Below are 16,746 nucleotides of genomic sequence, written 5' to 3' on the forward strand. Positions count from 1 at the left end.
GGGTGGCCTTTCTGCCTTCAACATGCCCTATGTGTGTTTCTATTATTTCGCTTATACCCGAATTATAACTATATTCTTTTGCTTCAAGTTTCTGTTTACCCCACCAATTGACTTCTTGCTATTAGATACCATATTTTATTCATCTTAGAAGCCCAAGCACAATCGCTAGTATATAGAGACATTTGATAAATAGCTATTGCATTTTTAAAAATAAATTTCAATGAAAGAAATAATAAATGGAATGGGGGGGGAGGCACTACCTTTGGAAAGTTGAAGAATCCTTGCTTGGTGCTCATCTCTGGCTCTTCATATTTTTTACAGCTCCTGTCAGTGGACAATTTGGTGAGTTCTCCTTTCTTATGCTCTTCAGCGTCCCTGGATAAGAGTGTCTCCCTAATAAATATCAAGTATTTGCAATGGTTGTCTGAGGGTCTCTAAGATCTCCTGTCCCTCTCACTGAGGCTGGCAGGGAGGTGAAGTGTCGCCTCATCTATTGGCATTGCCCAAGGGCCAGGATAGCTATGTGTCATCCTCTGACCTTCCCCAAAAGAAGCAGTAAATGTACAAGCAGCTTCTCAGCTTCACTAAGCCCTACTCTTACTCCTATTGCAAATGGATCCCAGATAACAAGACAGCACATCTTAGGTCCATTGCAAATGTGCAGGACTAGGGATAAAACATTCTCCAGTCAGCAAGCCCCCAAAACTCTTAAAACATCACAGGAGGAATGCCACATTCTCTACAGTTTTAAGAGTAAATTCCTCCAGGAGATGTGTGGAGAGCAGAAGAACATTCAAAAAGTGGGCCCTTAAAAGGAAGAAGTGCACAAAAAAAATAGGAAATTAGAGGAGAAGACAAATTGTCTGTATCCCACATTTTAAAAAAATATTTAACATTTTAGTTGTTTTTTTGTTGTTGTTGTTCTGTTTTTTTTTTTTTTTTTTTTTTTTTTTGGCTGCACCCACAGCATATGGAAGTTTCCAGGGCTAGGGATTGAACCCTCACCAAAGCACTGACCCAAGCCAATGTAGTGATAACACTGGGTCTTTAACCTGCTGCACCACAAGAGAACTCCTGTACCCCACATTTTTTGAGTTCTGACTCTTTTTTAATGGCCAAACCCACAGCATATGGAATTTCCTGGGCCAGGGATTGAATCCAAGACACAGCTGTGACCTACGTGGCAGCTGCAGCAACACTGAATTCTTTAACCCACCCACACCAGGCCGGGGTTCAAACCTACACCTCTGCAGTGACCCGAGCCACTGCAGCCAGATTCTTAACCCACTGTGCCATGGCGGGAACTCCTAGTTCTGACTCTTAATTGCCACTATTTGAATCAGAGGGTATCTTGGATATTTGAGGACCCAAGAAGAGCAAGAACTCTCTACAACCTTTCTTCTCTCCAAAATCATTTGTCCCAGGGTTTCATCTTTATCTGGATTACCTGTGGATTCTAGCCAATGACTTGTCCATTCCTTGCTCTACCACAGTTAGCTATGATGGGATTTTTCAGGCATCCTTTATAAGATGAAGGTGTTAGACAAGTTAATCTCTCAAGATTTAGTCAGTGCCAAAATCTTAATATGGTTTATTCTTTTAAGGAAAGTGTAAAAGTGTGATTTTTAACAACTCCTTGGGACATTCATCTGAGTTTATGAACATGATGAAGTGGCAGGGTCGGGGGGTGGTGGTGACTTTTCCCAAGATCCAATTCCATAACAGACAAACCAGTCACATTTTTCCCATTGACATTGGGCAGTGGATCCTGCTGGTATCACCCTCTTGAAATAATTTTGTTCATTTCCATCCCCTCCACAACCACTTTCGACTGGGTGAGATGGGTGCTCTGATGGACACACAGCCCTGAGCAATCAGTGATCTTCCCAGAGGGATTTCTTAGGAATTCTCCAAAGCCAGGGCCTCCTGTCTGTGCCTCACAAACCACTGTGATGGGGACTGTAGGCCACTCCACCTCAGATTCTTTCTCTTTCTTCCACAGCAACTGAACCAAAACCTGTCATTTCCCTTCATCCTCTATGGACCACCTTCTTCCAAGGAGAGACTGTGATGCTGACTTGCAACACATTTCGCTTCCATGCACCAGAGAAAATAAAATTGTACCGTTGGTACCTTGAGGGAGAAATACAAAGTGAAACCCTAGGAAATACCCATGAGGTCCGCGAAACTGGAATGTACAAATGCCAGGCCCAGGATTCACCCCCAAGTGATGCTGTTCACTTGCTCTTTTCTTCAGGTGGGAAATGAATGAAAGAAAAAAGAAAACTTTAGAAATAATAAAGTTCCCCTGAACCCAGCCTATATTTATTAAATTAAAAGCTATAGAAATATATACCCAGGAATTTATACAGTTTACAAGTTGCTCAGGTAAAAGGAAATTTAAGAAGCAATTTATTTGAATACCTTCTGAATCTATGTATAGAGGATTTGTTAATATTTTATAGATAGGTAGGAAGGTAAATAGGGAAAGAGAGAGAGAGATTTCCATTTCTGTCCTAAAGCTACCTGTTTTGAATTTGAAGCAGTATCTTTCTAGTTATAAGGCTCTTTAATTTAGTGAACAAGTAAGCAGTATAGTAGCAAGGAGCAAAGATAATACTTATCCTCCTTGACCTGACAATTCCCCTCTTAAGAATTTACCTGCTGAAATAATCCTAAATTTATACTACCATAATTGAAGAACCTTAAATGATCAAGAAAGGAAAACTCATTAAATAAATTACATTACTGCCACTGAAGAGAAACTCTGTGGTCACTGAAAACCAGATTAGGAGAATGATATTGATTACGCAGAATGTTCGTAACAAGTAAGTGAAAAGCAAGTTATTAAATAGATAAATATTTTAATTTCATAAAAATAAATATATACACAAGACTCTCATGTACATACACATAGGAAAAAAAACTGGAAAATATAAGCCAAAATCTGGGTGGTGAGATGATAAGAGATTTTAATTTATATTTCTGCTTTCCAAATGTTCTCAAGCCATATGTGTTCATTTTATTTTATTTTATTTTTTTGTCTTTTTGCCTTTTCTAGGGCCGCTCCTGCAGCACATGGAGGTTCCCAGGCTTGGGGTCAAATCGGAGCTGTTGCTGCCAGCCTATGCCAGAGCCACAGCAACCCAGGATCTGAGCCACGTCTGCAACCTACACCACAGCTCACGGCAACGCCGGATCCTTAACCCACTGAGCAAGGCCATGGATCGAATCCACAACCTCATGGTTCCTAGTTGGATTCATTAACCACTGCGCCACGACAGGAACTCATATGTGTTCATTTTAAAACCAGAAAAGAAGAAAATATAATTATTTTAAGAATGAAAAGAAAAGAGAAACAATTGGATTAAACAAACAATTGCTCTTGTTTCTTACAGCCAACCTGATACTGCAAGCACCGCCTTATGTGTTTGAAAAAGAATCTGTGGTTCTGAGATGCCAAGCAAAGGCAAACACAGAACTGAATGGCATGACACTGTACAAACATGGAGAAGTCTTGGGAGTCCCTAAAAAAACCTCTGAATTCCGTATTTATCAAGCAGGTCTGAAGGACAATGGTGAATATCGATGTACTGGACTTAAGAAAGACAATGAAACTATTTCTTCAAATGCAGTCAAAATAGAAGTTCAAGGTAAAGCCTTCATTATTTTGTGAAATAGGTTAGTCCAAAGGAGGACCCCTTGAGATTGCAGAGGATAAAAAGGGAGGACTAAAATATCATTGAAGCTCAGGGTACATTCCCACAAGGAACAGAGAAAGTACAACTGTGCTCTGGGCTGAAGGATACTAGAAATCACAATGGCATCCTTCTGCCTGCTTTTATATGCTGTGCTTGCTGCTGCTGAGGATGAACTGTGGTTTTCTCCAGAACAGTTCCAAGTCTCATTGCTCTGGGGGGTTATTGTGATCCTTCTCTCTAGAACTGTTTCCAAGGCCTGTGCTGAAAGCCAGCTCCACCCAGCCCACCGAGGAGGGCACACTGACCTTGACCTGTGAGACCCAGCTCTCTTCACAGAGACCAGATGTCCAACTCCAGTTCCGATTCTTCAGAGATTACACATCCCCACAGCCATATTGGAGATCTTCCCCAGAACTTCAAATCTTCACCATACAGAGAGAAGACTCAGGGTCTTACAGGTGTGAGGCACAGACAGTGACCCCCCATCTCCAGAAACAGAGCCAGCAATTGCAGATAAATGTGCAAAGTGAGTGCCAGTGGATTCTGAATTTTGCCAAGCCTGGGGCTGGGAAGAGCTGGGCAGTGTGGCACATCAGTATGTGCCAGTGGTCCCTATGGAAAGGGCTTCTCATACTTGTAGGAATGGGAGCAGTATGAGAGAAGAAACCTCGATTCTGCGGACTCTTTAGAAAAGCTTAGAACCAGGAAAGTCCAAGAAAAGAGAGATGGGATTACTTTTTCTTTCAAAACCACAAGATACAAGTCTTTTTTTCCCTCTGAATGTTCTCTTCCTTGGCATCGTTTTTCTCCCCTGGTAGGCCCATAGGCATAAGCTGTGGGCTATGGCAGAGCCCTCTGACTAGGCTGGATGGTCTCTGCTCAACCAGATGGACAGATTCCTAGAATGCTAGATGCCTGGAGCAGAACACTTAAAAATAAGAACACCAAAGGACAAAAGCTTGGGAGTAGATAGTTCAACTTGCTGTCCTTAAGGATGGCATTGTACTCACAATTGCTTTTCCTTAAGTCCCTGAGCCTATATAGGTCCTCAAGCATGACTGCTAACCAATGATCAAATGCCCCTTCTGATGAAATTTGACCTATCTCATAGAAAACATGTTTGAGTATTAGGAAGGATGCAGAATCTGGGGTTCATGGTTTCCTGGGTGAAGAAGCAGTGACAGGGGTAGCATTCTCCATAAATTCACTCCAAAGCAAATGAGAATATTCTATGATATTTTTCTTCTAAACTGCCTAGATTTTTATTAATATTTGTTGTCCAGTCACAGATGCTAGGTGTTTCTTATGTCCCTAGTTTGGACTGGAAGATTGAGAGAAAGTGGAGAGGGTGTTGCCCAACAGTGGCAACACAGTAATTTCTAGCACGGGATCTCTCCCAGCATAACCAGTGGAACCCCAACCTCAAGCCCTATGCCCTCTCTGTTCCCTTGTTCTTCAAGCCCCTAGGATGACTTAAAAAGGCACTGCTCCAAGCCAACCTCATAGTGTAAAACCACAATGAGCTGGAGCATGGAACACTTTCATCACAAGATTTTCCAATTTTTAGGAGGACTGTCATGGGTCTACCTTCTTTGAATATCTAATTGACAGGCAGAGCTGTGAAGAATTCTTTTACTCCATGCCAATGAGTGATTTCCAACTAAAAACCACAGCTATCCCAGCCTCAGAATTTGCACATCTGATGCCAAGTGTATGATCAAGACACTCGAGATGGCTGTTCTCTTGCTCTCTGTTCAAACTGTGCCTACTTTATGTATCCCATGTGCACAGGACTAACCTACCTATGTACTCACCCCAGGTCCCAGGTAGTGATAGCTTATCGAAGGGGCAGTGACAGTGAGGGAGGGCCCCTTGATGGCTTCCCTGGCAACCAGTGAGCCAACCTGACATAATTCCCACTATAACTGGCAATCTTTCTCCCACCCCACTGGGAGCAAAGACTGCCACCATGTCCTGCCTGCCATCTGTCATACACAGTGGGGTGTCGCTCCAGGACCTTGCTTCAGACGTGTAAGCTTTCCCATCCATATCCTTAAACCATTCATATCCTTATTGCTGATTCCACGCTCTTTCTTCAGTCTTGAAGCTGGGCAAGCACAGGGCCTTGTAGGCATCCAGGGTGCAACCCCAAACCAAGTCTTCCTGTCCCTCTCACCATTCCCAGCACTTCCCCCAAGCAACACCACTGTTGGGCACCAGGTATGATTTTCAGAATGACTGGCCTGTGCTCTATCAGGGATAGATGGCAGTGTTTCCTTTGTTCCTTGTGTCAAATGCTCCACCAGATCATTCTGGAGTAGATCTCCCAAGCCATGGAGGGACCAGTCTCTCCACCACTTTCTCCCTCTTCCCAAGGAACAATCTCCATTCCACCCCAGGCCAACTACCTGCTGAGTCAGAAGACCTAGATCTTCCCATTCTGTGACTCTTCTTCTATGATTCAATGCCAAGAATCCCACATGTCATTTTTATTCATTTAGGAATTGTTGCTGATGTCCGACTATACTCCCGCCCAGAACTGGTGTTTGAAGGGAAGGAGTTGGTTCTCATCTGTTCAGTAAGTGGAGTTCCAGCGCCCATCACAGTCTCTTTCTTCAAAAAAAGACCATGGAATAAAGATACAAAGATTGTCACATCCTCAGAAACAGAATTCAAGATCCCTGCAGTGGAAAGCAGCCATGCTGGAGAGTATTACTGTGCTGCTGGAAAGAATCACCGCTCTTTTCCCAGCCAGACATTGACCATAAGTGTGAGGGGTACGTCTGCTAGATATCATTTAAGGAATGGGTTTCCTTTTCTTTCTTCCTTTTTTCCTTCCTTCCTTCCTTTCTTTCTTTCTTTCTTTCTTTTTTTTTTTTTTTTTTTTTTTTTTGCTTTTTTGGATTGCACTTGTAGTATATGTAAGTTCCTGGGCTAGGAGTCAAATCGTAACTACAGCTGCCAGCCTTTGCCACACACAGCAACTCGAGATCCAAGCCACATCAGTGACCTACACCACAGCTTATGGCAACACCGGATCTTTAACCCACTGAGCAAGCCAGGGATCGAACCTGCATCCTCATGGATAATAGTCAGATTCACTTCCACTGAGCCACAACGGGAACTCCCGGGAATGGTTTTCAAACTTCATGAAGAATTTGGGGTGATTGGGTGGGAGTGGATGTCAAGAGCTGCCAATAATTTACTGCTCTGAATAATCTACCAGAAGTTAGAGACTAACAGGAGGAGGAATTAGGGACAGAAGGTGTTGGGAGAGCTTTTGGAAACTCTTAAAAACAGAGGTCAAAGAAAGAACTCAGTGATCGGCCTATGTCTGGACTCTTTATTTACAAATAAAATACATTTATAAATGTATTTAGAAACTACATTTCAGTTTAAATGCAATGGCTCCTGGGATAAAGCCAGAACAAATAGAATGTTAGAAGTGGAACTATCTGAGGCCATGTCTCGATAATCCTTTTTAATTTAAGGATGTAGAGGGACCCTCCTTACTATCTCGTTGTCTCTTGTAGTCCCAATGACATGTCTTTTTGTCACCCTTAGGGATAGTAGGGCATAGGTTACTGGAAAGAATGAGATAGGGCTTCACTGTGAAGCCAAGGGAGCCTCTCTTTCAATCCTGTATCAGCTTTATCATGAGGCTGACATCCTGAGGACTCCCTGCCCTTAGAATAGAGGAGAATCCCTAAGTCTCCTTGCCCACAGAGCATTCTGGGAATGACTACTAAGCTCAGACAACGGCCTGGGAATGCAACCAGCAAGGAGAGTCCACTTTCTGAGTGAGTGAGTTATTTCTAACCACCAGAATTGGGGGAAGGTTGTATATCTACCTCCACCCCCAACCCTGCCACAAGGTCTAAAGGCTGCAGCTACAGAAATTCACAGGCTTTCGGCCCCCGTGGCATCATGTCAGGCTCATTGCCTTGGCTTGGCAGATCTGAGTTCCTTCTTGTGACTACACTTTCAGGAATTCCTTAGAGGAGTGAATTATCAACGGTAAGATACACAGTCTGACCAAAACTTTCCTAACATAGCTATGAAAATTTTTCAGGGTCAAGTTTCTGTCAGGTCAGCAACTCTGGCCAAAAGGAAATCGCAGAGTTCAACATTGCCTTTTTAAGATGACTTGGTCCTTGAGTTTTCTGTCAGTCAGAAACAGTCTAGCCATTCCTGGTTTTCACCTTCCTCTTCCTGCTTCCTCTGCTCCCTCACCTGCTTCCTGCCTCTTCCCCAGTCATCTATATTAGTCTGCTCAGGCTAACATAACGAAATACCACAGATGGTGATTTAAACAACAGAAATATATTTTCTCACAGTTCTGAGACTGAAAGTCCAAGATCAAGGTGCTAGCAGGATTGATGTCTAATGAGGGCTTTCTTTCTGGCTTGCCACCTTATTTCTGTGTCCTTACAAGACTTTTCCTCTGTGCCCTTAGAGAGAGAGGTCTCTGGTACCTCTTGCTCTTCTATAAGGCACCAGTTCTGTCTGATTAGGGCCACATCCTTATAACCACATTTAACTTTTCCCCCCCTTTTTTTAGGACCACACCTACAGCATGTGGAAGTCCCAAGTTCCCAGGCTAGGGGTTGAATGGGAGCTGCAGCTGCTGGCCTAAGCCACCATCACAGCAGTGCAGGATCCAAGCTTCATCTGTGACCTACACCACAGCTTGCAGCAACACCAGATCCTTAACACACTGAGTGAGGTCAGGAATCAAAACCAAATCCTCATGGATACTAGTCAGGTCTTCACCCACTGAGCCACAATGGGAAATTCGCATTTAACTTTATTTCCTTAAAACCCTATTTCTGGAGTTCCCATTGCGGCGCAGCAGAAATGAACCTGATTAGCATCCATGAGGACACAGGTTCAATCCCTGGCCTTGCTCAGAGGGTTAAGGATCCAGCGTTGCTGTGAGCTGTGGTGTAAGTCACAGACTCGGCTCAGATCTGGCATTCCTGTGGCTATGGCATAGGCCAGCAGCCAAAGCTCTGATTGGACCCCTAGCCTGGACACTTCCATATTTCATTTAATTTCCAAATGCAGTCACATTGGGGATTAGGCTTCACATATTTAGAAGTAACAGAAATCAGTCTGCAAAACTGTCTGAATACCCCCATTGGCTCCTAGTTCTTTGAACATGTGTCTTGATTTTATGGGCCTTATTCCTTGATCAGCTCAGATACAAACATACCCCTTAATGTGTGTACAGCAACTCTCTCTCTCCTCTTCTCTCTTCTTCCCTTCCGCCTCTCCCCTCTCTCCCTCCTTCGTCCCTGACATCCGTAGAATTCCTCGTTTTCCTCTTTTCCTTCTATATCCTCTGAATCCCCAGATGCTTGATTTTCCAATCAATCTTAGTAGTTCCCAAAACATCAAAGGAGGTATCTGTTGCTCAGTAAACCGTTAATTATTGGCACTAACCAACATGTAAGTCCATGTAGGCTACAGTTATTCCAAGTGTGTGACTATGGTGGTAAGAAGAGCGGCAAACTGCATCACTTCCTTGACCTAACACCATTCTCCCCTGAAAGCTTAAAAGGCCGTTGTGGTGGTGAGAGGAAAATAGCTTCTGTAGAGCTCTGTGCTCTTCCCTTCATTGGGGGCCAACTCCAGTTCCACGTTTCTGGAGGGGATGTGATTCAGCCCTGCACCGGCAGTCAGGAGACAGACTTAGGTCCTGTCTGACCCTGGAAACAGTCTGCTAAGTGACCACAGGCAGATCTCCTAGCCACTTTCTGACTCAATTTTCTTATCTGTAAATAGAGAGGGTCAGGGATGCAGGACAAGTATAGGAAAAGCAGAGAGGGTCCCAGAAGACTATGTGATGGGGAAGAGAAAGGGGCCAAGGGTAGAGCCCTAAGTGCAACCACTGTGAAGGCAGAAGTGGAGTGCAGGCACTGACAAGAAGACTCAGAATGGCTTGGGCAGGTGAGGAGACAACTTTTCCAGGGTCATATGGCAGAGGGAAGGGACAAGGTAAGTGCGCTGGTCTGGTGGCAGCCAAATAAGGGACTTCCTCCCCGAGAATGCCATTTCCTCTGGAAAATGGGAGTGAGGTGACCTAACCAGGGGAGATAGGAGGGAAGTTCCAGGGCTGATGAGAAGGGGCAAGACCAACGTGGAGAGTGAGAGGGAGCTGGGAAAAACGTCTGGTAGGCGCCAGGCTGTCCTGAGGGCCAGGGACATGAGAATGGACATCTCACTGGCCACCGACTAAAAGCTACAGGAAGCAGCAGAAGCATCTGGTGACTCAGTTTTTCTCTCCCTCAGTCCCTGCTTCTCATCCTGTCCTCACACTCAGCCGTTCTAGAGCCCAGACACTTGAGGGAGATGAGGTGAGCCTTCGCTGTGAAGCTCGGAGAGGTTCTCTACCCATCTGCTTCCAGTTTTATCATGAAAGTATGTTGCTCAAAAAGGCAGAAGGCACTATATGGAGATCAGTGTCCTTCAGATTCACTGTGACTGCAGAGCATTCTGGGCACTACTACTGCACAGCTGACAATGGCCTTGGCCCTCAGTACAGTGAGGCTGCAAGCCTCTCTGTCACCGGTAAGACTTACGTTCTTCTGTCAGTTACCCATCCCTGGCCTCTCTCCGTGACCCCTCCAGAAATGTGTCCCCACCTGCTTCTTCCTCTGGCCAACACAGTGTCCCTGACTCCCTGACCCTTCAGTTCCTTAAGCAGCTCAGGGGCCATCACACCACTGGGCCAAATGCACAGCAGCTTTCTCTCCCCCTGGACCCCCACCTCTAAGGAGCCAAGTGTTTGTCTCTTTCCCTCCTCATCTCCTGTGAATCCCCAGATTCCTGATTTCCATTCATTAAATTATTCTCTGTAGCATAGAATCAGTTCCCAGGGGCATGGAGTTGCCTCTTGCCCCTTTAACAGCAGATATTGGTCATTTACAGTGTATATAACCACATAAGATACAAAGGCAGGCAGCAGGATCATAGTTACTCCAAAGATGGTCCTCCTGAATAAGCACCTTTAGAGGTGGTTAGGCAGCTGTGTGAGGGGCTGGAAGTGGGGCAAGGGAGCGCCACTGTGAGCCTAAATGAATTCACCTCTGCTTGCTTGGCTTAAGGCCATGGAGGCCACAAATGTGGTTGTCAGTTAATTATGAGGCTAAAACAGTTTCTGTTGAGCCTGGACTCTCAGTTTTGCACCATCTATGTGTGACCAAATTCCAAGCCCAATTGTAGGGAGTAGTGTAACCTGGGCTTGTATGAGTGGCAGAGAGCCCTGTCCTGGCTGGTTCTGGGAGCAGCCACAGTTTCCTCTTTTATAAAAAACTAAAACAAAAGACCACCCCCCCACACACACACACACTGCCCAAAACAGAACCAGCTGGGAGATAAGCCAGAGTCCAGCCCCTTTCACAACAGTTGTGTAAAAGATTATAAAAGAAAGGCTCAGGGAAGCCTGGCGGGAGACATCAAATAAAAGAGACAGAAGCTGTGCTCCTGACATCCAGAGACTCAAGGAAATTGGAGGCAGGACGTCGTTATCACATGCTCTCAGAGATGCATGAGGTTCTGTAGGATGGGCCATTTATTCACCCAAGAAATAATTATTGCATATATACTGTACACAAGAGTGTGCTGACATCTAAGGATACATCAGACTAGACCAACATGGCCCTGTGCACACAGCCCTTCATGTCTAATAGCAGATATACAGGAGCAACAGGGCAAACACCAACCCAAGGTAGAGAAGTACCCAGAGCCTGTGGGGGCAAATGGGAGAGCATGCCAGTCTGCACTGGGAGGAGAGAGGACATCTCCTAGAAGTGTTCATGTGTGAATTGGGACCTGCGGACGAGTGGAAACATCCCAAGGGAAGAGGCAAGGGGTTGGTGGAGGAGGAAAGAGGCCGTGCACCAGGTAGAGGCAGGTGCTAAAGAATTGTGTGGCGGGAAGAAGGAGGTGTTCAGGTAACTGGTAGGAGGTCGGTTCCTATTGCGGCAGCAGAGAGAAGTGGTTCAAAGTGGCAGGAGGCGCGGGGGAGGGAGGCAGGGCCAGGTTAGGAGCCCTTTGAAGCCATGGTAAGGGTTTGAGCTTTATGCTAAAGGATAATCTGGATAATCCACGATGGGTTTTAATCCTGGGGAAGATCACTCCAGCTGCAGGATAGAGAATGGATGGTAAAAGAACCGGTCTGGGGAGGATCCAGGAGTAGAGGACAGGGCCCAAGGAGAGAGTGTCCCATTAGCCAGACCCTGGCCAGGGCGGTCTCTGCCTAGAAGGAAGGACACAGGGAGGGACTGTGGCTAAGAGAAGAGACACTGTGGGAGTGTCTGCCCAAGTGAAACCAAGGGAAGAGAGTTTTAAGCAAGAGATAGTGAAGGCCAATTTAGATAAGGCAGAACTGACAGATGATGGAAAGTAAGAACTGAGTCACATCCCCTAAAGTTAGCCACAGAGTGCTGACTACACAAGCAGAAGAATATAAATGAGCTTCGCTGTGACCACAGAGCATTCTGGGAATTACTACTGCACAGCTGACAACGGCCATGGCCCTCAGTACGGAGAGCCTGTGGGCCTCTCAGTTGTCGGTAAGCCCTGGATTCCTGCTAGTGACTCCTCCCTAAGTCAGATCCCTCTCATACCCACCCCTTTAAAGATCTGCGTAGATCTTCCAGTTTTCCATCCCAATCAACCTATGCCTTCTCATAGAACCAGCTCCCCGTGGGCTTGGTACACATCCTTCCATTATTTCAACCAGACCCTTGAGTAGCACCTTCCGCAGCTTACACCAAATGAATTCATTTTCTTAAATTATCTTCCCAGGCCCTGTATGTTCAGTCTCCAAGCCAATTTCTCTTAACTCAATGCACAAAGCATCTCGTATTTCCCCACTAACACACATTAATTTAGCTACAAGCACAGTCATATGATGAAGTAGTGGGCAAGACCTCACTTTCTCCAAAACATTCTCAAGCAGTTCAAGCTCTCATAGTAGTTTAAAGAGGGCTGAAAGTGAAGGGGAGAGAGGAAGTGGCTTCCTGGAAACCAGCTCATTTGGTTTTCTCTTTTTCCGTGATCCCTTGATTTAACTCATTGAATTGTGTCTTTTCAGTAGATTATGTTTTTCAAATTTTTGTTACAGTATGGCATACATTTATAAAAGCCTATGAATCATAGGTGTACTGCTCATGGTTTCCCATGGAACCATGAAAAAGTGTAATTTTAGGAGCAAAATTGTTTCTGCTTACACTTGGAGCTGTGTTTAGCAGAGAGTGAAATTTCAGTCTTCTTGTCAGAAAAGCAGAAGTAGGGATAGAAAAGTCTTGCATCTAGTATATCAAACCATTTTAGATCGCAAGAAAAGAGATCCCAGAGTCTCCAATGAGTAAAAGTTTGTTATAGGACTACCCAAGGAGGTAAAAAAAAAAAAGAATCAAATCAAAGCCAATTATACTTCAATAAAATTAATTTAAAAAAACTAATATTACAGATAGAAAACAAAAATGTAACAGAAAGACAGCATATCCAGATCCATGGAATAAGAACTGAGAAATCTCTCAGAATATAACTTTTTTCCCAAAAACAGATTATCCTTATACCTGATGAGTTTCATTATTCTCTACTCCTAGGCGCATCAGCTGTTTTATTTCTGTGTCTTTCTGTCCCATTGTTCTTACTGCTCTACGTGCCCTGCACTCTTGTTCCCTCTATCTTATGATTCATCTTTACTCAAAACTTCTGCTACTTCAGCACCAACTGCCTTGAACTTCTGGGTATGACACCATGCTCTGTATTTCAGTGTCGGCCCCAACTGCCAAGGCTGTGTGGCTCACTGCCAAAGCAGGGCTTCTAGTCTAACTAGTGGAACAGCCTAGCCTCTAAGACACCTCATAGACCCCTGGCAAATCTACACATGGAAAGTCCTCAAACTACCGGCCCACTTCTAGTTCAACACATTATGGCCAAGGCAGCAGGGTTACATGAGACAACATAACATTCAATGAATTACATCATAAGGTAATACTTCTTCTAGGAACTATGTGCATGGCAGGACCTCTGCAGTTTCCTAGAAAGAACTAGCGTACATGAAAAAAAAAACACCTTGTTTGGGCTGTGTGATATTAGAGTGCCTCAGAAAACCTGACTAGCCCTGGCCATGAAAATAGTTAGTTCATCATTTGAGCAAAACTTTTAAACTCTCTGTCTACAGAAGTTAGAAAAGACAGTAATGAGTGTCCCTTAGAGCCCCAGAAGTCTGGCGATTTGAGTTGAAATAAGAACCCAAAGGCCATGAATTCATGACGCTCTGGACGAAATGAAGTGAGGGAGAGGCTAACACACATCAAAGCCCCAGACAAGACAACCAGGGAAATCTGTGCGTGCTCTGAAACTGGGCTTGTTTACCTGGTAAAGCAAGAGAGGACACCACCTTGACCATAGGGTGGGGAGTGAAGGGAGGTACTTTTAGGGCTTTGGGAGCAGGAGTTAGTCAGAATGTGACTGTAACCACAAGGGCGGTCTGGTCAGAATTCGTAAAGTAGGTGAGTTGCTGTGGTAGTCTGTGGTCTCAGGAACCCATGAGTCCGTTTGGAGTTATTACTATGGTCCTATCTGGGACCATGTGGATTTGAAAGATCTCTTGCTCCTTGAGAGCTCTTGCTTCGGACCATGGAAATAAAACATGACCAAAAGGAGACATTACCACAATATAAATTGTTGGATAAAGAGATTATTTAGGAAATGTAGGAGTTCCCATTGTGGCTCAGTGGTAACAAACCCTACTAGTACCCATGAGGACGTGGGTGCGATCCCTGGCTTCCCTCAGAGGGTTAAGGACCCCTTGTTAATGTGAGCTGTGATATAGGTCTCAGATCTGGCATTGCTTTGGCTGTGACATAGGCTAGCAGCTGTAGCTCCGATTCCATCCCTGGCCTCGAAATTTCCGTTTGCCATGGGTTCAGCCCTAAAAAAAAGAAAAAAAATGTAAATTCTCTGAGACTCAGGCTCCAAAGCCTGAACCCAGTCTATATAGGAAAGTCCCAGGCCTAGATCATCCTCTGTCTATTATCATGTTTTATTTTCTTCTGAAATTGAGCAATACGTAAAACCTCATTGTTTCCTGTTTCGTGTCTGTCTTCTTCAATAGCAGAATGTAAACTTCATGAGAATGGAAGCTTGTCAGTTCTGGTCTGCACCTCATCCCTCTGCCTACGTGGTGTCTGGCACAGAGTAGGTTCTTGGTCAGGATTTGTAATTCCATCCACAAAAAGTGCTTGAGGTGAGATGAGGGAAAAAAGAGCAGGGAGAGAACACCAATCTTTGCGTCTGTTTACATCAACTGAGAAGAAATAAACGAGCCCTAAATGAGCAAACAAGTTGAGCTGAACAGCTTCACTGTGAGTCATGCAGACTTTCTTTTTTTTTTTTTTTTTAAGGTAATATATCCCAAAGAGAAGACATAGAAATTTTGTGGGAATGTGAGCTAATAAGATATACCCATTTTGAATCTTTCAACAGCTCTGAGTCACTGAAACACACACACACAAACACACACAGCATTCTCAAGCAAATACAAAACTCTGAATATAACTTTATTCATTAAAGGATAATCCATAAACAAAAAAAGTCCAATAGATGAATCTTTGCATTGATGCATTTAAAAGTACAAAAAGGAAAGAAAGAGCACAAAATATCTAATACTTTTAAGAACAAGAATTGCTTTAGGAAACAAAAAAAATTTCTGGATATGCTCAATGTAATTAAAGAAAATATGGACTGCAGAAAAAAAATACAAAGTGGAATTTATAGAAGTTAAAGAAGGCGTTTCCGTCGTGGCACAGCAGAAATGAATCTGACTAGGACCCATGAGGTTGTGTGTTCGATCCCTGGCCTTGCTCAGTGGATTAAGGATCCGGCATTGTCATGAGCTGTGGTATAGGTTGCAGATACAGCTCAGATTGGGCGTTGCTGTGGCTGTGGCTGTGGCCAGCAGCTGTAGACCTCTAGCCTGAGAACATCCACATGCCACAGGTGCAGCCTTAAAAAGACAAAAAAAAAAAAAAAAAAGTTAAAAAAGAGATGATAAGATAAAAGAAAGAAAAAAATATATATAACTCAAGGGACAAACCAAAGAAAATAACAAAGCTACTTAAGAAATAAAATCCAGCTTTGAAGCAGTAAGAAGAGAATGTATACTTCTGAAATCTGTTAATGTAATGGAGAAAATAATGCAGAATGCAATTAGAAAGACACAAATGAAGGCAAAAAGAAAAATTAAAATATGGAGATGAGATGATGGAGACCACAAGTGTGGATAATTGTCTAAAGAGAAAACTCAAAAATGTAATAAAAACATTCCCAGAATGAAGAAAACTTGAATATGTAGATCAAAAGATATATTCTTATGAGGTTATTGAATTTGAAGGTTAACACGTGTGTATGGTGTGTGTGTGAGAGAGAGAGAGAGAAATCACAGCAAAAAAAAAAAAATGCAGTCGTCTCAGAAATAAAAAATATTACGTTGGTCTTAGACTTCCCACAGAAGTCAGTATTAAAAGAGAGAGGAATAATGTCTGGACCTGCACTTTCAGGCTGGGAATGAGAACTGAGAATTTTATATCAAATCAAAAAGACATTTTCAAACACCCAGGGATTCAGGGAACTTATTACCCATTAACCTTCTTGAAAAATTACTTGATGACAAACCCTAGCCAGCCAAGATATGAATCAATATAAACGACTCAAAATAAGGAAACTGTGATATGAAAAGTGAATACTGAATCTATTCAGATCAGTAGTTCTCAGGCTTGGCTGTGTATTAGCATTACCTAGGAACTTTGAAAAAAGACTTATTACTAAGCCCTCTCCAGACCAATTACATTCAGAATCTCTCAGATGGGGCCTTTTTAAACACATCCTCAGGTGAAAATATTGCACAGATAGGGTTGAAAACCACTGATTTAGACATAAAAACAAAGGCTGCTCAATTTGAGAATTATGGTTACAGACTAGAAAGCAACTATTATACAGGCTTAAAATGTAAAAAAATACATGT

At 43.6% G+C, this 16,746-nt stretch overlaps 1 protein-coding gene across 11 annotated transcripts in view; it reads left to right on the forward strand.

Annotated features, from left to right (window-relative positions):
* Nucleotides 1–16,746, forward strand: part of FCRL5 (Fc receptor like 5) — a 53,042-nt gene that overhangs the window by 21,189 nt on the left and 15,107 nt on the right. For 8 of the 11 annotated variants that reach the window (XR_002343393.1, XM_013996926.2, XM_005663243.3 and 5 more), the window contains 6 exons: nucleotides 322–342; nucleotides 2,003–2,257; nucleotides 3,399–3,653; nucleotides 3,943–4,227; nucleotides 6,203–6,478; nucleotides 9,996–10,274. Coding sequence is in view for 10 of the 11 variants with exons in the window: in XM_013996926.2 (XP_013852380.1) it covers nucleotides 322–342; nucleotides 2,003–2,257; nucleotides 3,399–3,653; nucleotides 3,943–4,227; nucleotides 6,203–6,478; nucleotides 9,996–10,274 (1,371 nt within the window). In the remaining variant the exon portion in view is untranslated. The remainder of the gene's footprint in view (nucleotides 1–321; nucleotides 343–2,002; nucleotides 2,258–3,398; nucleotides 3,654–3,942; nucleotides 4,228–6,202; nucleotides 6,479–9,995; nucleotides 10,275–16,746) is intronic. The other 3 variants (XM_013996929.2, XM_021089620.1, XM_013996930.2) reach the window with 2 other exon arrangements.

Source organism: Sus scrofa, chromosome 4 (assembly GCF_000003025.6).
Source record: "Sus scrofa isolate TJ Tabasco breed Duroc chromosome 4, Sscrofa11.1, whole genome shotgun sequence".
Lineage (NCBI taxonomy): Eukaryota > Metazoa > Chordata > Mammalia > Artiodactyla > Suidae > Sus > Sus scrofa.